General features: G+C 46.1%; 2 protein-coding genes and 1 long non-coding RNA gene across 4 annotated transcripts; 1 reads left to right on the top strand and 2 right to left on the bottom strand.

Annotated features, from left to right (window-relative positions):
• Window positions 1–1,182: 1,182 nt before the first annotated feature.
• UBE2Z (ubiquitin conjugating enzyme E2 Z) lies at window positions 1,183–17,221 on the bottom strand. The gene is made up of 7 exons (XM_069543206.1): window positions 15,666–17,221; window positions 13,478–13,550; window positions 11,411–11,598; window positions 8,987–9,098; window positions 6,541–6,653; window positions 5,680–5,770; window positions 1,183–3,219 (listed from the first exon to the last, which is right to left on the bottom strand). Exons 1-7 carry the CDS (start codon window positions 15,986–15,988, stop codon window positions 3,049–3,051), a joined length of 1,071 nt encoding a protein of 356 aa, XP_069399307.1. The 5' UTR covers window positions 15,989–17,221; the 3' UTR covers window positions 1,183–3,048.
• Window positions 15,429–20,880, top strand: LOC138415091 (uncharacterized). Its single transcript, XR_011247100.1, has 2 exons — window positions 15,429–15,515; window positions 19,923–20,880. It is a non-coding gene; the product is annotated as an uncharacterized lncRNA (long non-coding RNA).
• Window positions 20,881–24,382: 3,502 nt separating this feature from the next.
• ATP5MC1 (ATP synthase membrane subunit c locus 1) lies at window positions 24,383–27,370 on the bottom strand. 2 transcript variants are annotated; one of them, XM_069543208.1, is made up of 5 exons: window positions 26,994–27,370; window positions 26,433–26,483; window positions 25,471–25,548; window positions 24,906–25,084; window positions 24,383–24,604 (listed from the first exon to the last, which is right to left on the bottom strand). In XM_069543208.1, exons 2-5 carry the CDS (start codon window positions 26,469–26,471, stop codon window positions 24,490–24,492), a joined length of 411 nt encoding a protein of 136 aa, XP_069399309.1. In that variant the 5' UTR covers window positions 26,472–26,483; window positions 26,994–27,370; the 3' UTR covers window positions 24,383–24,489. The 2 variants fall into 2 exon arrangements, with proteins under 2 accessions (XP_069399309.1, XP_069399310.1); XM_069543209.1 differs by having other exon boundaries at window positions 26,966–27,127.
• Window positions 27,371–27,581: the final 211 nt, after the last annotated feature.

Raw genomic sequence — 27,581 nt, forward strand, 5'->3', positions numbered from 1 at the left:
CCCCTTCCTCGTAAGATGTTCCTTATCTCAAATGAGCAGACCCTAATAGGCCAATAAATATTCAGTCTCTTCCAGCTTCCTCTGTAGAGGTTCCAGCTTATGGCTGCAGACTCAGCTGTGAGTGTGAAGGAAATACAGGTCAATGGTGGTTAGAGGAAAGAAAATGGAATTTGAGGGGAATCAACCAGTAGAGGATGCAGTATTTCTCAAATTCCTTACTGACTTTCCCTCCTATAGTGATCACCAGGTCCCTCTAGCCTTATGGGTGGGAATCATTTATTGAACACCCGTGAGACACCCAGTTTTCTATACCTTTTATATAGTCCTCACAATGGTAAATGTCAAACGGGTGCCCTAACCTTTCAGGTGAGGAATCTTAATTAACAGGGCCCACCCACCACCTTTGGAGAAGGAAATGGCAATCCACTCCATCACTCTTGCCTGGAAAATCCCATGGACGGAGGAGCCTAATAGGCTACAGCCCATGGGGTCGCGAAGAGTTGGACACGACTGAGCGACTTCACTTTCACCCACCACCTTAAGCAGAGCTCAAGTTAGAGCCTAGGCCAACTAACCCCAGAGCCCACACTTGCCTTTATCTAGCTTTGCATGGCACAGGTTAATAGATTTTGTATTTAATTTCTTCCTATACAGATGGTCAACCAAGAGAAGCCTCTGTACCAGAAAGCAAGAGCCTTCTATAGCAAATAGAGGTGATGAGCTGGGTGGCCAGAGTTAAGCTCTGTCTTCATGGTCTTTAATTTTATATTCCCCAGGGTTGATTTGCTATCAGAAAACTGAAAACCCAATGGTTTGGGATATCCATATTGACACACCTTTCCCCTACCAAGGGGATCTATAGTCAGAGCCTGTCTAGCTCTGCCTGTCCTTTAGGACATGTTCACTTCCTGAATAGGTATTTCTTTGGAAGCAACTAAGACCAAGGTGGCATTCCTTTCCTTGACTGCCAAAGTTACAGCCTCAAAAAAGACCATATTTCTGATGGATGGAAACTTCTTGTCACTAGCAGTCCTGTTTCCACACATCTTTTAACCCAAGTTTCTGGCTTCCAATGAGCACTATCTTTATCCGACAGTTTCAGGCCTAGGTGAAAAGTTTGGTTGTCAAAACGATCATTCTTTCTTTTACACAAACCCTCCCACACCCACAGGCGCTTCCTCCTTCTGCCAAAACAAACTTTATTGCACCAAAAAGGAAAAAAAAATTCATTTATGTACAGATATAAAGACATCTCTTTGACTCCTGTGCATATATTTCCTCAACTCAAGATTTAGGGCGTAAAAGTCAGGCTGGTATGCCAGACATGCTCTGCCCATGGCAGGGCCAAGGAGGATTGTCACTTGAAAGTGGGAACACTTAAATGGATGACAGACAACACTGGACCAACAGACCAAGGGCATTCTTCTCAGCCCTGTACTAGCTCTGGGAACGGAAGAGGGAAAATTGGAAGCAGGGTCCCTTTCTGAGTCTCCTTGTGAAAAGACCCAGCCTTTAGGTACAACGCTAAACCTCCATCCACCAAGCCCACGTACTGTCCAGTTTTTCTTCTTGCCCTCCCAAGGACATTCTCCTTTGTGCCCACCCTGCCACCCCTGGGAGGTCCCATGATCCACAAGGCAGAGGCCTCCCTCGCAGTGGGCGGAGCAGGTACGAATTACCAGTATCCTCCCCTTTACATGTGGCTGGATACTGACTGAGGCCCTGTGTCATGCGGCTCACTATTAGCCCACTGGGAGCCCTAACAGTAAGAATCTGGAAAGTACAGAACACATCAAAGCAGGGAAGGATGGGTTCCCTTGATGCCCAGTATCACAGGGCACCTAAAGCACATTTTTCTGAGCCAACCAGCTAAAGGATCACCGCAGCTAAATACAGATAAGAGAAGCAACACAGCCAGGGAAACACCTGTCAGTCAGTGACAGAGCAGCTGGAGGTGAGGGGGGGGTGGAGAAGGGGAGGAGTCTTCAGAGTCCCAGCCCCCATCCCCTCTGCCATTGGCTACCCTTGTTCCCCACAACTCCCTGGGCTTTGAAGGGAGGAGGTGGGACTACAGGCTGAAGTGAAAATACACAAGGACAGCCAAACAAAATACAACAGGACTAGCATCAGCCTCCTCTCTGTATCCCACCCCCAGGAGAAAGACCCTCATCGTGACTAGTATTTGTGAAAAATCTGTTGGACTATTTCATGTAGTGGCTCTAATCCCATCCACACAGCAGCTGCTTGTGTGGGGGACTTTTCTAATCAGTGATTGTGGGAACAAATGGCATTTTCAGCTTCTTATGGTGCCTGGGCAGGCTTTACCACGACCTTGGTTCAGTCCCAGTCACATTTACCTTCTGTCTTAAATCTAAAATGGGTGGGGGAATGGGGACAGAGGAGAAAGGTGCTCAGGTGCTAGGTAAAGCTTACTCATCAGCAGCCTAGACTCCACCACTGTTCCTTCTCTTTGGTCTGTCTAGAACAGTGACGATAAGTTAGGAAAAACTTTTACGCTGGCCCATGGGAAATAACGGGGGTAGAGGCAGGGAGGAAAAGGGCACTGGGGAGCCCTGCTTCAAGACTGCAGACAGACAGACAGACAACCACCCAGACTGCTGAAGTGTCACAGACAGCCCCCCACCCCAAGCTCCCTTCCAGATATCCCCATAAATCTTTTGGGAACACTCCCTCTAGGAATTGCAATTTCCGTCTCCCACCTGTCCCTAAGGAGCTGGCCCTGTGGAGAGGTGTGTTGGTTTTTTTTTTTTTTTTTGCCAGAGGCCCTCGCCCTAGGTGCTTCTGCATAGGTACCTTGGCCCCTGATTTAGGATGAACACAGTCCCAGATGCTCGAGAGCCAAGGAGGTCAGATCAGAAACAGCCTCCCCTCTCCCACACCCTGGGATCCGAGCTTGCTTGGTTCTTGCCATCTTGCAGGATGACGTCACATTTGGAGGGAGATACACAGTGCCTCTCCATCCCTGGGGTGGGGGGAAGGGACTTTGCTGGGACTCTCGAGTTGGGGGAGGGGAGAGGGGAGCAGGGTCTAAACCCTCAGGCTCCCGTGCAGGTCTGTCTCTGTCCCAGATGAGCTGCTATCAGAGTCCATTTCGGCGTTCTCATTATGGAGCCTCTCCAGCACTTTCTGACGAATCAGTCCCAGGCGCATCAAGAGGGACTGGTAGTCAAAGTGGCCCCGTTTCTCTCCAAAAGGGTCCTGTGGGGGGGAAAGGAGACAATCGGGAAGGAAGATTCAAGTCTGGGCGGCTCACCCTAGAGAGACAGCTTTAGGCCCACATGAAGTACACGCTCAACTTCTGAGCATGGGGACAAGAGGAAGGCATAGCACAGAGATTCCCAACAGCAGACATCATCCTTGTTTAAGGATACTGTGGCGCGTTCAACAACCAGACAGGTCTGGCTTGGGCTAACACTGAAATGTGTTTGCATTCCCCAAAAGCAAGCCAGCATGCAAAAAGGGGACACACTAACAGGAGGAGAGAGAAGAGAAATTCAAGACGAGGACTGTAATCATTAAGTATGGCGATGTTTTCAATTAACCTCATACAAACTATGAGAGGTTCTCTGTGGCTTAGATGGTAAAGTCCGCCTGTAACGCAGAAGACCTGGGTTTGATCTCTGGGTCGGATGATCCCCTGGAGAAGGAAACTGCAACCTACTCCAGTATTACTGTTTGGGAAATCCCATGGACAGAAAAGCCTGGTGTGCTACAGTCCATGGGGGTCACAGAGTCAGACATGACTGAGTGACTAACACCTCACTTTCATTCAAACTATACAAGGGAAAAACTGTCCTTCATTCCCTATACTCAAAAGGAAAATTTACTTTTCTAAGATCACAGGCAGGTAGTGAACTCAGGAATTCTGACTTCTGGATAAGCACCTGCCCTCCTCCCCAAGGATTAGTCACTACATTCCTGTCCAGATTTTTGGGCATCACTCCAGTCCTTGTCCAGAGAAGGCAATGGCACCCTACTCCAGTACTCTTGCCTGGAAAATCCCATGGACGGAGGAGCCTGGTAGGCTGCAGTCCATGGGGTCGCTAAGAGTCGGACACGACTGAGCAACTTCACTTTCACTTTCACGTATTGGAGAAGGAAACGGCAACCCACTTCAGTGTTCTTGCCTGCAGAATCCCAGGGACAGCGGAGCCTGGTGGGCTGCTGTCTATGAGGTCGCACAGAGTTGGACACGACTAAAGCGACTTAGCAGCAGCAGCAGCCAGTCCTTGTCATTCGAGATCAAAGATCACCAAACATCATGTGGAAAGGGGATAACTGTCCTTAAAGTCTCAAAAATAACTATGGGTGGGGTGGAGAATATAAAAAAGGAATTAAAAATGCTAAATAGGGATTATGGCAGCAGTGTAGCTGGGCCAAGGTTTACGCAAGTGGAGACCTCTTTCCTTGGCAATTACAAAAAAGTGCATGCTCCTGCCTCTCCCATAATGCCTGCCTCTCCCACAATGCCTGCCTCTCCCACATAAACTCCGGTCACACTTCTGCACACACATTACCCTCACGATCGGGGCCAGTGGATGGAAAGCACAGTCTCGAGACTACAGCTTGCACTTTTCACATGTGAGGGTTATGGTCCCCAGAGGCTGAACTTCACACTTACTCTGGAGCTGTCAATTTCTCAAATCTTCCTCCATCACTGGCTCCATTTCCACCCACTCTCCTCTTCCCCAGATGCTGTTTTTCCTGCCCTTCCCTCATCAGAAATTGTTTTTCCTTCACAGACTATTAGAAATACTGCTAGATACCAGCAAAGAGAATTCTTGATGGGAAACAAGCTACAGCACGCAGCATCCTCAATGTACTCTTAGAGAAGTTTCAGGAACAAGTCAACCTTGAACTTGCCCTGTCTTCTGAGTTTAAATGGGGCAGGTAGGGAGGAAGTCCTTGAAGGAAGTATAGGGAAACTACCATCTCTGAGGAGCACCTGAGGAAACAGGACATTTACTCCCATGGCTGGTGGTGGTGGGTGTGTGGCAACACAGACCAAAAAGAACTGGAAAAAACCTGATGACGCCTTAGTCGTTTAGCCAAGTCACCACTTTTCTAGAGCAAGTAAAGGATCCGAAAACACAGGACTGGTCCTTCAGGACACGAGGGTTCTCAACCTGTTGCTTATATTTGAGTCTACTTACAACTTAGTTTAATAAGAACCTCTTCATTTAAACAAGCCTGGATTCTGCATTCTTACTGGAAGCAGAAGCACATTTCTGGCAGAGAATGAACAACTGGTTACCATCCTTGTAACAGGAATCTTTCAACAGTAACAACTGCACACTCAATGTTTCCCTAAGCATTCTTTCTCTTGGCACCCCTCTGAACTAGGGATGAAATCCCAATAATTGACTCTATAATCCCTAAATTCGGAGAAGGCTGATATTCTTAGTTTGAAAAGACTGCTGACCAAGATTGGAAGGGGTTACAGGATAGAAAGTAGAATGACTCATGAGCACCTACTTTAGGCCAGGAACCCAGAACTAACTCCAGATGGCTTCACTCTCTTTGGGTCTCAGTGACTCAAATGCATCAGGTTCCTTTTGGTTCTGAATGCTATGACAGATGCGGACGTCACCCTTATAGGGGGGTTTAAATGGTCTGTTATAAGGTCTCTGGAGCTAGCAGCAGGGGCTCTGTTGTTACCTGCATAGTCTGGCCTTGAAGGTGCAGGCGATCTTTGCAGGCCACCTCATAGAAGTCATAATACTCCAGGAAGGACTTCTCCATCACCCCTCTGGAAAGCAGAGAAGTTTAAGTTAGGCACAAGAGGGGAAGGCACCACCACTTCACCATCTAACTTTAATGCCAAATTAAGCAGCTAGAGTTCCCATGACCAGATTTGGTTTCCTATGAAAATCTTTGAATGGAAAAGAGAGATTATTTTCCACTGACTGCTCATGGTTTATTTTCCTTAGATTTTAAGGATTTTAAAATGGGAGTGACTTTCAATACTGATCACCTGAACCCCAACTTCAACTCATGACTTGCCCAATCGTTTTCCAGAGGCCATCCCTAATCCCAAACCTTATTCAAAATTCTGCTAGGTACACCTGAAACATTGTACATGAACCCTATATCAACTTAAAAAAAAGAAAAGTAGCCCCTTCAAATCTTAGAAAAGTTTGTTTCATTAACTGTTTATTCATCTAGTTTTAACACCTAGAAGTCGACATAAGAAATGGGTTTATTATGGAGTGCTCTACACCTCATTTGGCTCTGTAACAGTCACATGTCTTTAATATGTCCAGGTCCTTATCAAACAAGGGCTCCCTGAGGGCATGGACTACATCTTTCCAGTCAGGCCTGGCACTCTCCCAAAACTGAGAGGCTCCTTGAACTTCCTCTTAAGATAACCCTTTGGTCACTTGCTCTTTAAAGGCATGAACCACATCTTTCCTTTTTACCTCCCTCTGGTGCCCAACACTGGACTTTGCCCCAAAGATATGAACAAGCTAAATCTCCAAAAGGAATATCAAGTATCAAGTGGGCTCTCTTTACACATACCTTAAGGGTTCAGGGCAGGGACACTTTCCTTCCATCATATCACAGACTGCCACTCTGATGGTCTCATGCCGAATACATTCATTGTAATTTTTGCTGTCTCCTGGATGTCTCTCCTATAATGTGACAGATAGCACAGTATCCAAGTATAAAAATCAGGTAAAAAGAAAACCCAATGGGAAGAGACTTTAGATTAGTATATGGTATATGAACCAAGCAAATTAACTATGAGGATACCTTTCCCACTATATGGCAGACATGAAGAGCAACTAAGTACTTGAGACCACTCACCTCTCCCCGTGCATACCAACACCCATCCTCTGCTATGGATCATTTGACTATAAGCAGCAAACCAGATGCATCAAACTTCCCTACGCTTGAAACGAACAGCTTTGCAGAGAGGATTAAGTGGGAAATAACCATATGTAAGAATAATGGTGGGACAAAAAGTTATAAATGATGCTAGGAGTCTCAACCTGAAAAACCTATAGACAGCAGGATGCTTCCTGGTTAACTCCTTTACATGCCTGTTGGTGCCACCATCACTGAATCAACTGTTATCTATCAGACGTAGAACTCGAAATTTTCAAAAGAAAAACTCCAAACTTGGTTGAGAGAGCTGACAGAAAATGCGAGAGCATGGTGTCCCAACCTTTACCTTTAACTCTTCCCTTGTTGCCCCCTCCTACCACCATCAATCAATGAGAGCCTTGGCCCTGATCTAAACATAAAAGGAACAGGAAAGATAAACGTGCTTGCAGCCTACCATCTCAGTTCCCAATGTGCATCAGAGCAAAATCACAAGGGCAATGCGGGATACTGTGAACTTTTTGAGGGAAACAAGAGTATTCAACACTTGTACAAACTCCATGCTGTTACCACGAGGTAGCAGTTCAGTTTTAATACTGACCTGTATTACATTCCTGTTGATGACATACTGTTTTGTGAAGCTGGATTTTCAGTCTCTACTTTGATAAATATCAAGTACCATAAGAAGACAGGAAAGACAGAAATGAGGGTGGTGGCTCTGATCTGTTTCCATGAGTTTAAAAGTTGTGCGGCACTCAACAGGTGCACACATCCTATTATTAAGTCACTGCAGTCACCTGAGAAGGAAGTAAGTGATTTGGACCTAACTACTTAACAAATGGAAGAGTCTGGCGTTTCTGCCTGGGAAACTGAAAAACCACCAAGACAAGAGGGTTCGGTGAACCAAGAATGTTTGGTAGACTTAAGAATAAAAGTCACATGTCTTGAAAGTGACATGGGCTTCCTAATGGCGCTAGTGGTAAAGAACCTGCCTGCCAATGCAGGAGAAATAAGAGATGCAGGTTTGATCCCTGGGTTGGGAAGATCCCCTGGAGGAGGGCACAGCAACCCACTCCAGTCTTGCCTAGAGAATCCCATGAACAGAGGAGCCTGACAGGCTACAGTCCATAGGGCTGCAAAGAGTTGGACACAACTGAAGCGACTTAGTACACAAGACAATATGTAAAAATAAGCTCCCTGGTTAGCCAATGAGGTCTATTTCCATTTCCACTACTCCTGAAATTGCATTCACTGTATGTTTGAAAGGATGGCTTAGGGAATAATTTCTGTTCATTCTTAATGGGTATTTCCCTTTGTTTAGGCCTGCAAGGAATCACCAACGTTAACATTATCTCAAATAGTTTCAAAATGAACTAAGCTGTTTTAATCACCTAAACTGAATTATTATCCTTTGAGATATCAGTGGAATTCTTTTCCTGTGCTCACGAGTAACCCTGGAAGGGTCTCTGGAACAATGTAAAACTTTGGGCTCCTGGGACTACATCCTGATCTGTGTGTCCTTGTGAAAGTTAACTAACTTCTCTGAGTCACAATTACCTCAGCTGAAAATGGGGATAACATTTATTTTGCGGAGACAGTATGAAGATTAAATGAGAAGTTGCATATAAATGTTTGGCAGCGGCATACGGTATCCCCTTGGAAAACATGAGTTTCCTCCACTTTCCTTTGGCAGCACTGACTAAAATACTCTTGCTCTAGCCAACAACTGCTCCTTTGGCTCTGTAGGTAACAGTACTTCAGGACTCCAGAAGAAAGTCTGGCTCAGCAGCAGTCACTTGGGAGCACCTTAAAGGGATACTGGAGAATGAAGGCATACAGAAGAACACACTGGCTGCAACCTTCCCAATAAGACGTGGAAATCAATTTCCAAATGACTCCACTGACTTCCACATGGTAGATTAATCCAAGTCAATGGAAATAACTTGATGATGTTATTGTAATTTAGTAAGAAAAAAAATTCATTAAGACACACACATGCCAGTTCCAACAGGGACAAGTGTAATATACTGGACTGAGCCAGGTCAAAAATGAAACAAAAACCCTCAAGCAGATCTTTCAGATCTCTTAAAACTCGATATTCAATATTTTACACTGCAGAGCTGGGCCCACGTGGCCTTACCTGCTCAAAGCCAGGTTCGTTGTGATAGGGGTTCTCGGTCATCAGGGACTGGATGGAGATGAGCACAGAAGAGATGCTCTGGGCTGGGCTCCAGGCAGGGCCGGTCCACGTACTGCAAAACACAGCAGAGGGGAGGGAAGCACGTGAGGCAGAGAGAGACGGGGAAAGGCCACACAGAAAGACCAGTGTACAAGTACCCTGGGGCCTGGCAGCACCATCGTAAGTGACTCACTTTCTCTTTCACTATGAATACTCTGGAATTTCCCAGCCTCCATCTCCTCTCATTCACCAGAAATCAGTCAACTGACTAATCCTCTTATCAAGTGGCACAAAAGAGGGTAAAGCAAGCATGGTAACTTTGAAGGGATTTTCTTAGGGCTAGGAGAGAAACAGCAGACAGGGGAGGTTCCCTTCATCAAAATGAAAGAAATAAGGTAAGAAAACAACTCCAACGACAGTCTAAATGTTAACCTCTATGGATCTCAAAGGGCTTGCTTATTTATTTATGGGTGGTGATGGAGTCAGAGAGGAGAGAAGTTGAGCACAGAGGCAGAGAAGGGAGTGAAGCCATCTGGTTAGATACAGGCCACGTGGTGGGACTGATGATTGGGGATCCAGTCTCTATCAAGCCCCCAAAGACGGCCAAATTCTCTGAAGACTACATAACTCTGACAAAGGACAGAAAGGAAACAAAGGGCATTCCGAGAACGTGGAGGATTTGAAAGTAAATAACATCTTCAACAACAGAGAAACATCAAAATTACTGCTCTTTCATAAACCTGATGGAATGCTGGGAGAAGCAGGGAAGCTTGGACATAAAGACATTTATGTTTTAGCTCAATTAATAGAAGAGATGGCACCTGAGCTGGAAGCTGAACACAACCTAAAACAGTATTGGCTTGTTCAAGTTAACTGGCCACTTCCTTCTCCCTGCTCGTCTTGAGAAAAGGCCAGTAAGTGATGAGGAATAACAACTTCCTCAGAGCTCACTCTTCAGTGCCTCTCAACTTCTCTTCTCAGCTCTGCTCCCCCAGGAACCCCAGACATCACACTCTTAGAAGCTTCTAGTATGTGGGAATTAAAGTCAACAGGGTAAACTTTCAATGTCTTTTGTAAGTCAGCCCAATATTTTTTATAGTTAAGGAGGAAAGGGATGACGGTGATAAAGTGAATGGACAACTAAGTATGCATGAGAATATTCTCCTCTGACTCTCGATGGCAATTTCCCATTTCAGAGTAGCTTCTTTTCCTTTCCACCCAGTACTTATGTCACTTGTACTCCACACCATCTTACTTCCCCTGTTTCTACCGTGAGCTGATGTTTGCTCAAAATAGTTTTATACTGGCCTAATGAAGGAAAACTTAATACAAAAACACGTTCAAGAACGGCTTCCATACAAAGCAACAACTAAATCTCCTTACCACTATGGGACACACATATCACCATCTTCCCAGCACAGACAATTCTCCACCCTAATGAGATAAGAGGACTTCTTTAAAGACAATCTCCTTTAAAGGACTTTCTCACTGCCACAATCATGTAACATATTCCTACATTTGAGAGAAACGGGGATGAGGAGAAGTTTGTTTCAGCTGCCGTTTCCCTACACAAGCCTAAAAAGTACTGGACTGGACAGGAAGAAAGAGAACAGTACCACCAGTCTGGGCAACTTTCTTAACTTCAGTTTTTACTTGTTCTCCGACTCAGGGAAATTCAGATCACACTAAAAAGACCAATCCAGAATATGCTAGAAGATATTTTCTTTCTGAATTAACCCCCAAAGGTGGTTAAAAGGGAATGGATGAGAACTACATGAAGCAAAACCTTGGCATCACCTAGAAACAAAAATGAACTTGAAATTTGTTTCATATCTGATATGATTTCCAATCTAACATTTTTCATTCAGTTAAAATATTTAATCATCACCACCACCACTTCCTTCAAAGCCACTCACGATAAACTCAGAAATAAAACATTCACACCCTTGAATGGCACAGGATCTGCAGCCTTTCTCAACCTGCTCAGCAAAGAATTAAGCCCTGATGCCCTAAGGTAGTGGTTCTCCAACAGTCTGCACCAGAATCACCTGGAGAGCCTGTAAGACACATTGCTGGCCCTACCCTCAGAGCTTTTGATATAGTAAGTCTAGGGTGGGGCCCAGATTCTGTATGGCTATAAATTCCCAGGTGTTACTGCTGCTCCAGGTGAACCACTTCACTAAGGCATCCAGTGTACATCATAAATTCTGTTTTTTGCATCTAGAATGATACTAATCAAGTACCATCCAGGGTAGAATTGAGGAAACAGTCATTCCAATTATTTTCCATGTTCTGTGATTCAGATGAGAAACCCTGGTTGATAAAGGCTGGCCTTGAGTAGTATTTGCTGACAACCAACTTGGCCACTTAGGAGTCTCCTCTTACCCTAGAATACTCAAGCAGACTTTCCCATTGCGGTAGAAGTTGGGGTTAAACCTCACTGTGTTATTGCCCGTTGTCATCAGTTTGACCCGAGGTGGGTGGATGGGATAGTCGGGCGGACACCGAAACACGAACAGGAAGAAACCCCCTTCATAAGGAGTGTCAAATGGGCCTGTGATCAATGCATGAATCTGCAAAATAAAACCCCATCTCAAAATTGTGAGGTGATGTCCCATCCCAAACCCTCCTGACTTCCACTTGCTACCCACACCAGAAGCAGGACCTTCATCTGAATCCATATTCCATATCCTCACCATGCAGAATCAATGGCCTGTGCTCACTCACAGTAATATTTTTGGAATTTTAAGAACCCCCACTACAGTGGAGTGGCATCTTACTCAGGGGTTACATTCTAAAGTTAGAGCCCAGGGTGAACATTCGATCTAGCCAAAAATCACCCTTGAGTGTCCCTTAAGGTATGTTTTCCGTTTGGACTTTGCTGATCAGCATTTTATGTAACAAATGAATAGAACACCAATGTACAAAATATAACACACACCTGTAAAATATTATCCTAGCAATGTTTAATTTTAAGAAATCAATACTTTTTTTTAAACTGAGTACGAATATTTGGATTTGCCTAGGTTAAACATGTGTACGATGCAACTCCACCCTCCAGGTATGTAGCACAAAGGGGAGGTAGATGAACAGAAAAGAGGAAAGGGGTCGGAGGCCACAACAACAGTGCCAATCACAGGGCAGAGCTGAGGTTTGTGATGGGGGCCTCTGGTATTTGTTTCCTCTGCAAAGGATCAAACCTACTGTAGAGGATGTGGCTCAGGCAGCATCCAGCTGTGTGAAAGATACAAAGAAAAATGGGGAAACTCAGGGTCCACTCGGAGCCACAGACTATCCCCAGAACTTTCCCCAACACCGTAGGTTCAATAATAAAAATCAGCACTTAGAACTAAATTCTCTTCCTCCAGCTGTGATTATCAAACAAGATTTCTCTTCTCCAAGGGAGGAAAACCTTAACTGACTCAGTTATATTTCTTCATCTGCAAAGGCTCCTAGGCACTTAAGTCTGCTCAGAATTTAAACAGCAAGAGGAAAAAGAACCTGCAATCCAATGCCTCCATTTATAGTCCCCACCTTGTCCTGGTGGCATCCTTTGTTATCTTTTAGCCTTCAGTTCTTTGGAATAGCAAGCTCAAATGGTATCAACATGACATCAACTCTGGGATGCCAGGGACTAGTGTATAACACTGATACTTAACTAAGGACAAGATGTCCCAGGAAAAAATTTCCAACCACATAAAAAGGAAAATCTCAATTTAAAGGGAAACCTATTTAAAACAAAAGAGACACACAAAAAATACCAAATCTGAATTTTTACTGTAAGAAATATGATATGAGGAATTTTCATTTAAACAACACAAGATTCAGGTAATCCAATTTCTTCCTAATATCAGTTTAAGTGAAAATTCATCTCTAAGGTAGAGTAATCAGTGACAGGAAGTCTAGGTATCTATGCCAGAGGAATTTAAGCTTTCTCTGTGTTTGTGTGTGGACAAGACAGGAATAGTCTTTGGGGTGGAAGGGATATTCAAAGGATCAGTAAGGACAGGAGCCTAAGCAAGGCCCTGCAACTACAAACACTGCTCACTCAAGCTTCCCCATCCCCAACCATCTTTTCATCTGATTTAGAGCACCACACTTAAAGGTCAAGAATGGCAGGATAGGGGAAGAGTTGGGTAGTACAATAGGATGTCCATATAATTTATTATCCAAACTGGAGCATTTTTGAGGGAAAGAGAGCCCTATTAATAGTTAGGCTTGGACAACAGGCATAAACTGGGATTTTCCAAGCCAACTAGAACCTTTGGCACCCCAAAAACAAATAACCTGTTCAAGACTCTGCTCCACCTCACTGTGTCACCTTGGGCAAGCCACTTACTCTCTTGCAGTTTTGATTTATTCACTTATATAATCAAAGATGTGAATTGGATAATCTCTTTTAGGCTCTTCCAACTTTATGGCCCCAATTTCCCCAAACCCCAAGGTACATACCTTTGTCATGTCAACAGTATCAGGTACAACGAACATTCCTGGAGGAGGCTCCTTATAAATGGACATGATATCCCTGTATAACACCAAGAGGAAGTGGAAGGGAGTGAGGGAGAGGAGAAAAAAGGGAATCCCTTGAGCAGGATAGTTGTCACCTCAGTGAGGCCAGGGTTTGAAAAGGTGGTGCTTGGTATCACAAATGTTTGCACTGTCTTGTTGGCTGAGAAATCTCAGCTGAGGGAGTACTTGTCAGGCAAGCAGAGAGCAAATTATTATCAAAGGGGCATTGTTTCCTCAGGGGGAGGGTAGTGGGGGGGGGGGAATCAGAGATCCCAATGGCATCAGATGTCACCCTGGAAAAGCCACATCCCATTTACTCTCACTTCCTCCCACATGGCACTTCATTCACTCCCCACCTCCGAGATTCCCAGGTACTACTCCTGAATGCTAAATGAAGACTTTTCAGTTACTAGGAAGGCTTAATTCCATTAAAAATCCAATTCTATAAACCACACAGTAGATCGTTGTTGGCATGTGGATTATATGAAGCAAGTGAACTAACAGGGAGCAATAACAGCCTTCTTGACCAGGAGACTAATAGGGTACAAATGTCCTCAGGCTGGGGAAGGGATCCTCTGAAATTGCTGAGAATTGCACATGTGGAAGAGGTCATGTAACCATTACTATATAAGATGAGAAAACTTCTAGGTCATAGCTCATGAACTAGAACGGATCAGTTGTGAGCAAGGGTCTACAGAAGAATGTTCTAGTTGGAAAGTTTAGGGACTTGCTCTTGAAATGAGTTTGAGCAAGCTCCTGGAGTTGGTGATAGACAGGGAAGCCTGGTGTGCTGCAGTTCATGGGGTTGCAAAGAGTTAGGACACGAGTGAGTGACTGGACTGAACTGAACTGAGGGTACATAGGGGGCATTAAAAAGTGCAAATAAGCAACAGAGTAAAGGAAAAGAAGTATTGGCAGAACTGAGTGGTATGTTAGGACTGGAAGGCTGAAAATGGCCAAAGGACTACAAGAGTTGAGGAGTGCTGAATTTAACTTAGCGGTGGCAACCTCGATGGAGTCGGCAAACTGTGTCAGGCACTGAGCCAGGTACTTTACACACAGTATGCTGTTTAATTTTCAGAACAATCAGTAGGTAGAAACATCTGAAGGAACCTGGAATGTGGGGAATGTGATTACCCAGATGAGGATGACTGTGATGGGGGCATGGGGAGAGAATCTGGTTGTCAGCAAACAGGTTTCAGGACTGACAGTAGCTAAAAAGCATTCCCTTTTCCTCTGTGATAGGTACTATACGCTAACCAATTTCGCAAAAACACTATCTATTAAATGATATGATCTAAGACCAGTCACCCAAGAAATAAGCACAGAAGGGACCTGGACCTTTGTTCCTATATTTGAACTGGGTATATTGGCTTCAGAAAGTAAATCACATGACTCAGGGGAAAGACTACAGAAAACAAAGTCTTGAGTGGGATATTACAAGCAAAAGTGAGACTAGGGGTGGGGGCTGAGTGTGAAGGAAGCTTGAGTTCCTGGAACAGGTGTGAGAACAGACAGTTTTGCGATTCTAGAAAAGTGGTTCAAGGGAAGGCTGCTGGCATATGGGGGAAGAGACCTAGACTTGGGGAAGGGTCTCTGAGGAGGGGGTTTGAGGAGGCCGGGAATAAAAAGCCAGACTGGTCTGGAGTCTCAGCCCGGGCAAAGCAAGCTGTGTATTACAAACGGGGCTCGGGAGGAGACGACACAGGGGACCGCTGGGTGGGGCCTCCCGGCAGCATCTAGCAAAGCTGGGGTGGGGAAGAGGGGACTGAGGCGGTGCAGAGGGCGGGAGGGGGTGTTACTGAAGCGCGAAAGGGTCGGGTTTCGGGCGGGAGGTCGGGTGGTGTGGGGGAGGGTGTCCGGACTGGAGACCAAGGGCTCAAGAGAGGTTACTGAGGGGCGGGGTCGGACCTGGACAGCCTAGGAGGGGCTTGGTGCTTGTGGGGCGGGGGGAAAGAGGACTTGGATCCCGAAGCTCCAGGTAAGCAAGACGTGGGCCTTGGAGTTGGGCCACCGCGAGGGCAGCGCGGAGGCAGCGGGGGTTGGGGGGGTGGTAGTGGGAAAAGGTAGGGGGGGCGGGGAAGGTCGAGTCCCGGAGCTCGGGGCTGGGGGAGGAAAAACCCCGGCTCACCGCTTGATCCGGAGTAGACACTGCGGCGCGGTTCGCTCGCCGTCCCAGTCGGAGCTGAGTGTGGGGTCCCAGTGGCTAAGGAGCGCGGCCCCGTGGGCAGCGGCCGAGGGCGGGAGCCCCGGCAGCGGAGCCAGGCCGCTCCCCGGCCCCCCGGCCCCGCCCGCTGCCGCCGCCGCCGCCCACACATCCGGCAGGAAAGGCGGCCCGAACCCGCCGCCGCTGCCGCTAACACCGACAACACCGGTAACGCCGCTTGCCCCAGGGCCCGCCGCCCCGGCGCCTGCTGTCGCCGTCGCCGCCTCTTCAGTCGGACTCTCCGCCATCGCTCCTTCGCTTCCGGGACTGCTAGGCAGCACGTCCGCCGACCAGAGCGGCCGCTGCTCCCTCCCGTGCCTGCACCACCGAGAGCCGGGCCAGAGTGTCCCCACCCTCCGCTTCCCCGGGCCGGGCGGCGCTGGCTCCGCCCGCCCCCTCCCAGAGCAGCGAGAAGCGCTCTGCAAGAGCGTCCACCCACAGTCCTCCAGAGAGGGTGGGGGTCGGAGCTCACCGGGCAAGAGTGTGTACTGGGCCTGCGCGGATCCCGCGCTTTGGGAGAGAGGGTCCTGAGGCTGGTTGGAACTCCTAGGTGTGGTTGGGTGCCCAACTCCAAGGAATATTTTGTTTTCAAGCGTTGAAAGGGAAAGAGAGGAGGACCATTGACCACATTTAGGAACGCGACCCTCAGACCTGCGCAAGGGGGAGGACTGAGGCTCCAGCTTCTTTGTGGGGAGGCCCTGAATAGAGGAGTTGACTCGCTTAGGGCCCTTCCTGTCCGAAACTGTGATTTATTTTTCCTGCACCCTCACTCACGGAGGGCAGGCTGCCATTGCCCCCTGCCTGCAACACAAGCAAGAGGAAGGAAGGAAGGAATCAGAAATTGCTAGTGGGAAAACTACCTCGTTTTAGATTTTATTCGATGTATATTTATGAAGGGCCTGCTAAATGCCAGGCACTTTTGCTAGGCGTTGCCATAGGGATATTGAAACAGACCTAGAGAAGCTTGATTAAAAAAAAAAAAAAAATCAAGCCTCCTGACTCCACGCTCAGCATTTCTTCCCACAAATCTTTGAATATGCAGGACTCAAGGGGATGTGAGTTTAAATCCTGGAAGGATTTCTCAGGGCTTTATTGAGATATGTAAGCTGAAAAAACACTACGGGCTAAGGAACACAAGCTATCAAGGAAAAAAAGTCTTCCCTTTTCTTCCTAGCAAGAGTACAGGATCATAATCTAGCACTCCCAGCGGGGCCTGGGGCAGCACTGAGTAACCATACTGATATTTCTGCAGGAAAGCATATGAATATTCATACTAGTTGGGTAATTTATGAATATTCATACTAAAACAAATAGCTTTACTTTATATTCTTGCCGCCAAATTTGTTCGTAAAAAGGAAGTCCTGTCTTCACTGTTTTGTGAATTTTCCAACAAGGGACTGTGGAGCTGAATGATAATAGCCAGCATTTATTGGGAATTAAAATATTGTGTTAACATTTATTGAGTAAAGAAAAAAAGAAAAAAAAAACATTTATTGAGTGCCTAATAGTGGAAACAGTGTCAGACTTTATTTTTGGGGGCTCCAAAATCACTGCAGATGGTGATTGCAGCCATGAAATTAAAAGACGCTTACTCCGTGGAAGAAAAGTTATGACCAACCTAGATAGCATATTCAAAAGCAGAGATATTACTTTGCCAACAAAGGTCCGTCTCCTCAAGGCTATGGTTTTTCCTGTGGTCATGTATGGATGTAAGAGTTGGACTGTGAAGAAAGCTGAGTGCCGAAGAATTGATGGTTTTGAACTGTGGTGTTGGAGGAGACTTGAGAGTCTCTTGGACTGCAAGGAAATCCAACCAGTCCATTCTAAAGGAGATCGGCTCTGGGTGTTCATTGGAAGGACTGATGCTGAAGCTGAAACTCCAGTACTTTGGCCACCTCATGCGAAGAGTTGACTCATTGGAAGAGACTCTGATGCTGGGAGGGATTGGGGGCAGGAGGAGAAGGGGACGACAGAGGATGAGATGGCTGGATGGCATCACCGACTCAATGGACGTGAGTGTGAGTGAACTCTGGGAGATGGTGATGGACAGGGAGGCCTGGCGTGCTGCAATTCATGGGGTCGCAAAGAGTTGGACACGACTGAGCAACTGAACTGAACTGAACTGAATATGTGCCAAGGGCTCTATATATTTTGTCTTGTTTATTCCTTTCAACAAACTTGTGAAGTGAGTATTGTTATTAGTCCCTTCTGATAGGTGGCATATTGTTACAGCTTGGAACTCTCTGACACTATCATATTATACCTTATACTAATTATGGTACATAAAAGTACAACTAATTTGATACCTATTGCTTCCTACTCTCTACCCCTGTTTCTTGGGACTTTAGATCATGTATTATCTATGAATCTAGCAGGGACCCTGTCATAAACTTAGGTACTTAACATGAAGCAAAATGAATTGATATGCTATACAGATTTCATGTTTTGTTGGTATAGTGTTTTACCTCTCTATAATAAAAATGCCCAAATATCTGTGAAAGGATTCTCAAGAAACTGGTAACAGTGGTTGCCTCTTGATGGTTTGGTTGCAACATACATACATAGGTACACACACATATTCACACACTTGTACCTTTTATATGTGCTGTGCATCTATTGCCTATTCAAAGTATACATTTCATTTGTTTTTCAAGGATTCCAGAATTTTTCTTGGTTATTAGTTACTTAGTAAGATGATCAAAAGTCAACTCACAGGGTAAAACCTCACACAAAGAAAAACACTACATAGCTTCTCCAGGGCTACAGACTGCAGAGACCCATGGGTGAGATTCTCTTCCCTCCCACCCTCAGGGAGTCCCTTAGTGAGTCTCTTCCTTATTACTGGAACATTGTTTTCAAGTATAAGGTCCATCAGCAATGGGACAATGACAGAAAACACAGCCTTAGAGAATGAGGTTCAACCTTTGATCTGCAGCACTCTGCAAATATCCTCTCTGAGCCAATTTCTGCATCCATAGAATGGTGATAAATTATTACCTTTCAGGGTTTTTCTGAAGATTAAGTGTGGCACTTTTAGATGTGTTTTGCAAAGTGGTAAGCATTGTAAAGCGTCTGCCTCCAATGAGGGAGACCTGGGTTTGATCCCTGGGTCGGGAAGATCCCCTGGAGAAGGAAATGGCAACCCACTCCAGTATTCTTGCCTGGAGAATCCCATGGACGGAGGAGCCTGGTAGGCTACAGTCCATGGGGTCGCAAAGAGTCGGACACGACTGAGAGACTTCACCTTCAAGCATTGTCTAAATAGTTGGCACTTCACTTGCCCATGTACCTTTTCTGAGCCTGTGCTCATAATTTTCTTTACCTGGAATACTCTTTCCGTTCATTAGGGAAAATCCTAGTTATTTAAACTCTCTATGCTTCTATTCCTCATCCTAATATTCCTAATATTCCTAATATTAATATTCCTAATATTGATAAAGTAATAGCAGTTATAAAGAAGAGATAATGTGATAGTGAATGTACACAATACCTGGCCAGAGTAAGTGTTCAGTAATTATTATTTCTTATTGTTCTTACTCATTGTCAAGGCTGGCTGTAATATTACTTTCTCTGCCAAGCGTTAACACCTCCAGGCATATTATTAATATTATTACTAATTAGCCATTTAAAATGATTCCATCCTCTGAAGTAACTCAGATTTTTGTTATAGCTGCTGCTGCTGCTAAGTCGCTTCAGTCATGTCGGACTCTGTGTGACCCCATAGACGGCAGCCCACCAGGCTCCCCGTCCCTGGGATTCTCCAGGCAAGAACACTGGAGTGGGTTGCCATTTCCTTCTCCAATGTGTGAAAATGAAAAGTGAAAGTGAAGTCGCTCAGTCGTGTCCAACTCTTAGCGACCCCATGGACTGCAGCCTACAAGGCTCCTCCACCCATGGGATTTTCCAGGCGAGAGTACTGGAGTGGGGTGCCATTGCCTTCTCTTTTGTTATAGCACATCCTGCTTTTTATTTTAGTGGTTTTGTTACTCATCTGTCCATACATTCTCTGGGATATAAGCATGGAGTAACCTTCATCTTCAGGACTTGACAGTCTGTGTGATTATTGAAGAAATGATGAACGGAATGGAAATTAAGACATGGTAGCCAGTTGCCCTTCCCCTTACCATGGATCTTTAAGATTTCACTTCCTTTTCCTCAGAAATGCCTGTTTTCTTTCCAAAGGGCTGGCCAGCCTTGTACAAAGAATCAACTCGAGGCCTGAAGGGCTGCAACTGCTTAAAGGACCAGCTAACTCCCAAGGGAACTCCAGATGGCCTATAAACTGGGAAGAAGAAGGACCAGGGAGAGGCTAGCAGGACTTTGTGAACTGGCATTTCTTGGTCACGTGCTACTTTTTTCAAGGCAATACCTGGCGCTTTTCCCTGGCAGCTTGACCAGAGGGCAAGAGTGGTTTTTGGAGCCAGTCCCATGGCCTCTGGGGATAGATGACACAACCAAGCAATCTCCCTGGGAGAACTGGGAGATGGGAACTTGGATCCAAGCCTCTTTCCTCCCCAGCACACTGGACTGCACTGAGCCATCTCTTAGTGCAGCAGTTTGGTAGCACCTTACTCATGGCAACCTGGCAAGCACACTTCCCCAGGACAGAGGCCAGCAAGTACCCTGGAGTTCAGGTCACCGCTGTGCCTCGACCCTCTCTATATCGATACATCGTGAAGGTGGTCCTTCCCCAAGATCCTGTGTCCCACTGCTGTCGGGAGTGCCTCTCCTCCCCAGTGCCTAGCCTTTTGTCTTGGGGTGCCGGGAACAGATGAAGAACTCCCACCCAGGTTGTAAATTGGGGATAAACGGAAAAATCAGAACTTGGACTGGGTATCTTGAGACTTCTGATTATAAGTAATAATAGCTAAATTAAAAAAATTTAAGAATATATGTATTGTTATTACATATATCAATACATCTTTATATTACATATATTAATGCTATACATGTATATTAAAAATCTGTACATGTATATATTACATGTATTATCATTTGCATATGTGAGTGAATGATAGTTGCTCGGTCATGTCCAACTCTTTGTGACCCCATGGACTATAGCCTGCCAGGGTTACTATTTCCTTCTGCAAAAGGTCGTATTTTTGACATCTTAATAAAGGTCTTTATAAGATTCCTTCTAGAGGCCAGTGTTAGTCACTCAGTCCTGCTCGACTCTTTTTGACCCCATGGTCTGTCCATGGAATTCCCCAGGCAAGTGGGATTGCCTGGGTTGCCATTCCCTTCTCCAGGGAATCTTCCCAACCCTGGGATTGAACCCAGGTCTCCTGCATTGCAGGCAGATTCTCTGCCATCTGAGCTACCAGGGAAACCCAATATTTCCCTGTATTATCTTACTTTGTTGTCACAACCACCGTGAATTGATCTCATCCCCATTTTAGAGCTGAGAAAATCAAGGCTCAGGAGAGAAAATTAACTTCATAGGAAATGGCAGGGCTGAGATTTGCACTCCCTTGTAACTCACAAGTCCATGCTCTTTGCCACCATGCTTAAGGCCGTGGTTACTCAATGTCGTTATTCCTCTGAGAGTATAATGAAACAAAGGACCCTCTCCCAAGAACAATGTACCCTTGTCTCCACTCAAATATTTTGCAGTAAGCAAAATGATCCCACCCATGAGCCATAGACCTTAAAGAACCTCAATGGTCATGGACTATTTGCCTGACTCAGGCTAGGAACACATTCTCTCTTGACTCTGAGGTTCCATGGGCTCACGAACCACATTCCCAATCCTGCTGTTTTGGATCTGAAACCCCAGCAGTTTCAAAGCTGATTGGAACCCATGATGCCACTTGGGAAAATAAAGGTTCGAGGAACTTCACAGGAAGGAAAAGGCAACCATCTTCCCTAAGGGCTGCTCCTGGCCCGAGGGTGCCAGCCTGACATCCCAAAAGGTTACCATATTCCATTTGCACACTAGCATTACCAGTTGATCAGTTGCTCTCTTGATGATACCTGAGCTACCACTTCAACCTCAGTCTGGTTCCTTCTCTTTGGCCCTGAAATTCCTGGGCTCTGCTTTAGGTTCTATCACTGGGTTGCTGTGGACAATCTTGAGTTACATAAGGGGGAGAGGCTATGAGGACAAGCAGCAGATTATGGTAGACCAATAGTTCTCAACTGAGAGTGATTTTGTCCCCTAACTAGAAGACATTTGTCAATATCTGACATTTCACAGTTGGCTGTCACAATCGGGGAAGGGATGGTTGTCACTGGCATCTAGTGGGTAGAGACTAAGGATGTTGCTAAACATCTTCATACAATGAATTATCTGACCTCCAATGTGCCAGGTGAGCAAACCTCTGGGAGAAGACCATGATTATTGAATGTGAGGTGGTCTAGGATTGAAACCGTTGGCCTGCTATATGACCTTGAGCATGTCACTGACCTTAGATGACTCAGCACAGTGATTAGGGTACAGGTTCTGGAGTTTGAATGACCAGCTGAATGACCTTCATAGGATTCCTTACCTCTGTGCCTCCCTCATTTTCCTTACCAATAGAGCAACTTATTTCCTAGGGATGTTAAGGTTATTAATTGAAAATACTTATCATCATGCCTGTCATGCTATGTTCAACCTAGAAAGCATATTAAAAAGCAGACATTACTTTGCCAACAAAGGTCCGTCTAGTCAAAGCTATGGTTTTTCCAGTAGTCATGTATGGATGTGAGAGGTGGACTATAAAGAAAGCCGAGTGCCAAAGAACTGATGCTTTTGAACTGTGGTGTTGGAAAAGACTCTTAAGAGTCCCCCGGACTGCAAGGAGATCAAACCAGTCAATCTCAAAGGAAATCAGTCCTGAATACTCATTGGAAGGACTGATGCTGAAGATGATGCTTGAATACTTTGGCCACCTGATGTGAAGAACTGACTTCTTGGAAAAGACCCTGCTGCTGGGAAGGACTGAAGACAGAAGGGGACGACAGTGGATGAAATGGTTGGATGACATCACCAACTCGATGGATGAGTTTGAGCAAGCTCTGGGAGTTGGTGGACAGGGAAGCCTGGCGTGCTTCAGTCCATGGGGTTGCAGGGTCAAGACACAAGTGAGCGACTGAACTGATGCCTGTCATGAAGCTTCCCTGATGGCTCAGATGGTAAAGAATCTGCCTGCGATACAAGAGACCCAAATTTGATCCCTGGGTGGGGAAGATCCCCTGGAGAAGGAAATGGCAACTCACTCTAGTATTCTTGCCTGGAGAATTCCATGGACAGAGGAACCTGGTGGGGCTACAGTCCACGGAGTCATAAAGTTGGACATGACTGAGCAACACACACACACATATGCCTGTCATGCAAGTGCCCAAATGTTAGCTGGTTTTATTACAACCAACACTTGCCTCCTTGCTTTCCCTCTTCTTCAGCACATGGCTTGTCTACCCACAGAGCTGATAATTTGTGGCATTGTTCAGTATTGTTTCCACTCTGTTGATTTTCAGCGTTCCCCCAAACTCCTAGGAGAATGCTTAACACCTAAATACCTGCATGACTGTATTTAAATTGCATGTAAATTGAATTCATTCTTATTGACTCACATTTTTTTTCTGTGTTTTAACCTTTGCTAGCTGCCCTTCAGCTGGAAGGTGTTAATTATTGTTTCTAGTTCACAGTTTTACAGTATATTTAAGTACCGCTTTCAAAAAGTGAGTCTCTTTTTGAGGCAGGTCATGTCTACCAGCACCCTTGATTCTGTGGATATATCAGCTTAGCTTTCTTTTACCTGGGTCATAAGTCCACTTTGGCCAAGTGTGGGACACTGGCTGAGCGGAGACTGAGACCACAGGAAGATACTCTGAGGAGCTCTGAAAGCAGTTTGCTCACCCACGCACTCAGTTCAGTCGCTCAGTCATGTCCAACTCTGCGACCCCATGGACTGCAACAAGCCAGGCTTCCCTGTCCATCACCAACTCCCGGAGCCTGCTCACCCCACACTGGCTCCTTTTCATCTCTAGCAGAGCTAAGATTTTAAATTCTCCAGGAACACAGACCATGTCCCTTATCAGCTTTATTCAAGAACATTTAGGCACTCTAAGTGTTCTAATTGAGAATGGCAATGAAACTTACAGTGGAGCCAAATGCTGGCAGATGGAGGCCCACCTCTAACGTGCTATTCAATGTCTTTAGGACAGTTTCCCTGTCTGTGCCACCTTAATTGTGTGGCCAAAATGAAAACAGATGGGACAACACAGCAGATAAAGGCTTAGGCTGGCCTGAGGGGGGAATCCCTAATTCTGCCACTTACCAGCTCTGAGATGAGGAACAAGTTATTTTGTTTCCCTACGCCTCAGTTCCCTCATTTGCAAAACAGGTATAATCACTGCACTTATAATTCATAGGGTTGCTGGGGTAAGAAATGCAAAACACTCTATAAAGAGCTTGGTGCAAATTAAGCCCCTCAAAAATGTTACATGTTATTACACTAAATTTGAAAAAAGCACCAATCATCATTAGACAAATCCATGTTCTCTCCTTTGGGAGATGTTATTACAGTCATGGCAGTGCTACTTCTCAGCCCTGAGGAGTTTTAATCTCCAGTGGCTGCCCTAATCCTACTTCCTTGTCTCACCTTTCTATTAATATATGAAGGCCCTCCCCAAGGGCAAAGGACTGAGGCACTGGCATATGAGTTTAGAGAAACATTGTGTTTAATGGTAAAGGTTAGCACACTCCAGCACCGGGCATGGCCTGGAGTCGAAGCAGCAGGGGTGGGGAGGTGACTTCCACGGAGCCTCACATGGCGAAGAGGATGAGGAAGGCGACCATCAAACAGAAGAGCCCCATAGCCTCAGACAGGGCAAAGCCCAGAATGGCATAGGAGAAGAGCTGCTGCTTCAGAGACGGGTTCCTGTGAAGGCACAGAGACAGGGAAAGAAAAGGGTGAGGGCATGGATCATGGGTGGTGGTGGAAGACTCAAGTAGTTTAGGTGAATGGCGGGTGCTAAATGGGAGAGGGCCCAGCTTGCATATATCCTGGGGACTGGACAGGCAAGCAGAGTATCAACATGGTAAGTTTTAAGGGAGCCAAGTTGGAAACATTTAAATTCTGCGAAAATAGGATGTAAATGAAATCAACACAAAGCTAGAAGGATCTTTTGCTGAAGGTGGAATTTACAGTAGGAGATGCTCTAGACCACCCTGGACCTTACCTGGCATAGCCAATGATCAAGCTGCCAAACACTGTTCCAATACCAGCCCCTGAACCTGCCACACCAACTGTGGCAGCCCCAGCGCCAATAAACTTGGCCGCTGTGTCAATGTCCCGGGAGACAACACTGGTCTGGAATTCCCGCCGAGCCACCTGCAGTGGGCCACTGCTGTAGGAAGGCTAGAAGGAGGGGGAGAGAGAGGGAAAGTAGGGAAGGAGAGAGGAGATAGTAAGGCTCAAGGACAGGTGGCTGACCCCGCCCCTTACTCCACCCACCTGAGCTCAGAAATTGTTGGAAGGCTGCTTAGCAAGTACAGAATGCTCAGACTGCAGGGTGTGATTAGAATTAGTCTTACGGTCCATTTCCAGACAGGGCTAGGGAAATTTCATGAAAACACAATTTCAGTTTTCCAAGTCTCACATATAATACTCACTTTGTGGGTACTTAAAACTATTAAAGCACCCCAGATTTTCTGACTGTCTTCCCACTTTGCCTTAGAGGCAACTGCACAAACTTAAAGGAACCTAGTCTGGGAACATTCTTAAGAGGGCCCATTCTCCTTTACCTGTACAGATGGGATCTCTGGCCTACTCAGGAAGGAGGCAGACACAGGCCTAATCAGACCCCTGGTACAAGAACGGATCTATAAAATCAGAAACACACATTCCTCCAAATCAGGCAAGAAGACAAAAGAGAAAACCCCTCTAACCGGTGAGCTTCTGTCAAAAAAGATTACAAATATAAATAAAACAAGTCCAAGGTATTTCAAGGTCAATCAATGCATTATTGTTTCTATCAGACATGGCTGTACCAGAGACCCTGGTGCAGTCAGCAGTGGCAATCTTTCCATTTAAAACTGAGTAACAAAGTTCACTTCTATGGGCACAGTATCCCAGAATGCAAAAAAAAACAAAAAACCACTAACATCAGATCAAGCACAGGAAGGGTTTGCATCCAGACCACCAAAGGAATCAGAAGGGGAAAAATCTTATTTTGCTAAAAATGTAGTCACTGTTACACACCCTGAATGGAGTGGGCCAGTAAGCCTGGTAAGGCTCCTGAAACAGTCACCAAAGCAGAGACTCCTGTAACAAAGCTTTCTTGAGCTATTTTAAGAAATATAATGTGGCAGTTCTCAAACTTGGTTGAACATTATAATCACCTCAGTTCTAAAAAAAATACAGATGCATGGATTTCATCCCCATAGGGTGCAGCCTGGGCATCAAGATTTTTTAAAGCTCCCCATATGATTCCAACGTGCAGCCAAGGTTGAGAATCACTGTTTCAGAGGGCAGTCTTGCTGTGGCCAAGCTAGACTGGGGGTACACGTCAGATCCAGATTCTGACCACATTCCAAAGCCAAGATAGCTTGGTTTACATGCACAAATAATCAGGGTTTAACTGCATCCATCTTACTGCCTCGCTAAAGGAGCAACATCATCAGGATGCAAGCTCCTCTCGGTTCATTCATTAAACACGATGGCTCGCACACCTGGTGCTACAGAGCACCCAGGAGCCGCAGCTTACCAGAGCAGGAGAAATGAGTAGTGCCCCGGTGGTCTGCATTTTTTTTTCAGTCTGCAGAGGGAAAAAAAAAAAAAATCCATTGACAGCCCAGTTGTTTGCTTACAGTTGCGACCTTCGGTCGTCCCCTTCACCCCGCCCGTCCTCCCTGGACCACGCTCTTCCTCGAACCATGCCCCAGCCGAGAAGAACATTAGAGGTCAGAGGGACAGCGCAAACTCCCGTTCCACCACTTTCAGCGCGACAGGTCTGTAAAGAAAGGTCATGGAGATTGGAAGTAAAAGAAGGCCCGAGGCCAGCAGGGAAATGATGCTCAAAGAGGATGATCTCCGGGATAGACTGGGGAGGCAGGAATTAGACAGATGCCGTTCAGGGTCCTGCCCATTTCAAACAGCAGTCCACCGCCCGCCTCAGCTGGGACAGTTATCGCTCATTACCGTTGGTAATTAAGATTAATTGTTAAGGTTACAGATACCCATCGCTTTCCCCGGCCCTACGGACAAATGCCCCTCCATACAACCCAGCCACATCCTTGCCGATTGCTGGCTTTCGGCTTCAAGTCACCTGTACTCCCACTGCCCCGGCTGCCCCTGCTCAGACCACAGCGCTCGCCCGGCTCAAGGTGACTGACTCACGTCCCGGCTTTAGCTCTAGGACTCGGCACACTGCTCCCGGACCCACGTGTCCCGGGGTTCCCCAACTCTCATTGGCCGCAATCCCCCCGAGTCTCCATTGGTTAACATCCTCTAGTCCTCCTTTCTTATTGGTCTTGCGGAACTTCTTTCTCTCTCTCCACAGGAGCTTCGTGGCAGTTCCCGCCTCCATGTGGGCAAAGGCGGGGTTTTCCTTTGAGATCTGGCTTCCGATTGGCCGATTTCTGAAGTGCTCGACCATAGAGTCTGCTGGACCAAGAGGTTCCATAACCTTCCCCACAAAATGGCGGCCAAGGTGGAAAGCTGAAGAAAAAGGCATGGGGGAGAGACCGGACGGCTTACGCAGACAGACACATGACCTTGGACCTTAGCCTTCATTCGAGCACTCGGGCCCTGAGGCGCGTTGTCTTTTGGGATTTGTAGTCGCTTCAGAGGTGGTTGAGATCCCGCGAGACTCCCAGGCTGGGCGAGCCAACGCCTTTGCAGCAATTCCCGCCCT

The sequence above is a fragment of the Ovis canadensis genome, chromosome 11 (assembly GCF_042477335.2).
Source record: "Ovis canadensis isolate MfBH-ARS-UI-01 breed Bighorn chromosome 11, ARS-UI_OviCan_v2, whole genome shotgun sequence".
Lineage (NCBI taxonomy): Eukaryota > Metazoa > Chordata > Mammalia > Artiodactyla > Bovidae > Ovis > Ovis canadensis.

Coding starts and splice junctions, on each gene's coding strand:
- ATP5MC1 (XM_069543208.1), bottom strand. CDS start 26,471: ATGCAGACCACCGGGGCACTACTCATTTCTCCTGCTCTG. Junction 25,085..25,470: donor CAGAGATCCCATCTGTACAG/GTAAAGGAGAAT, acceptor CCCTCCTTCTAG/CCTTCCTACAGCAGTGGCCC. Junction 24,605..24,905: donor TTGATCATTGGCTATGCCAG/GTAAGGTCCAGG, acceptor GTGCCTTCACAG/GAACCCGTCTCTGAAGCAGC.
- UBE2Z (XM_069543206.1), bottom strand. CDS start 15,988: ATGGCGGAGAGTCCGACTGAAGAGGCGGCGACGGCGACAGCAGGCGCC. Junction 6,654..8,986: donor ACGAACCTGGCTTTGAGCAG/GTAAGGCCACGT, acceptor GTCACATTATAG/GAGAGACATCCAGGAGACAG. Junction 3,220..5,679: donor TTCAAGGCCAGACTATGCAG/GTAACAACAGAG, acceptor TCCCCCCCACAG/GACCCTTTTGGAGAGAAACG.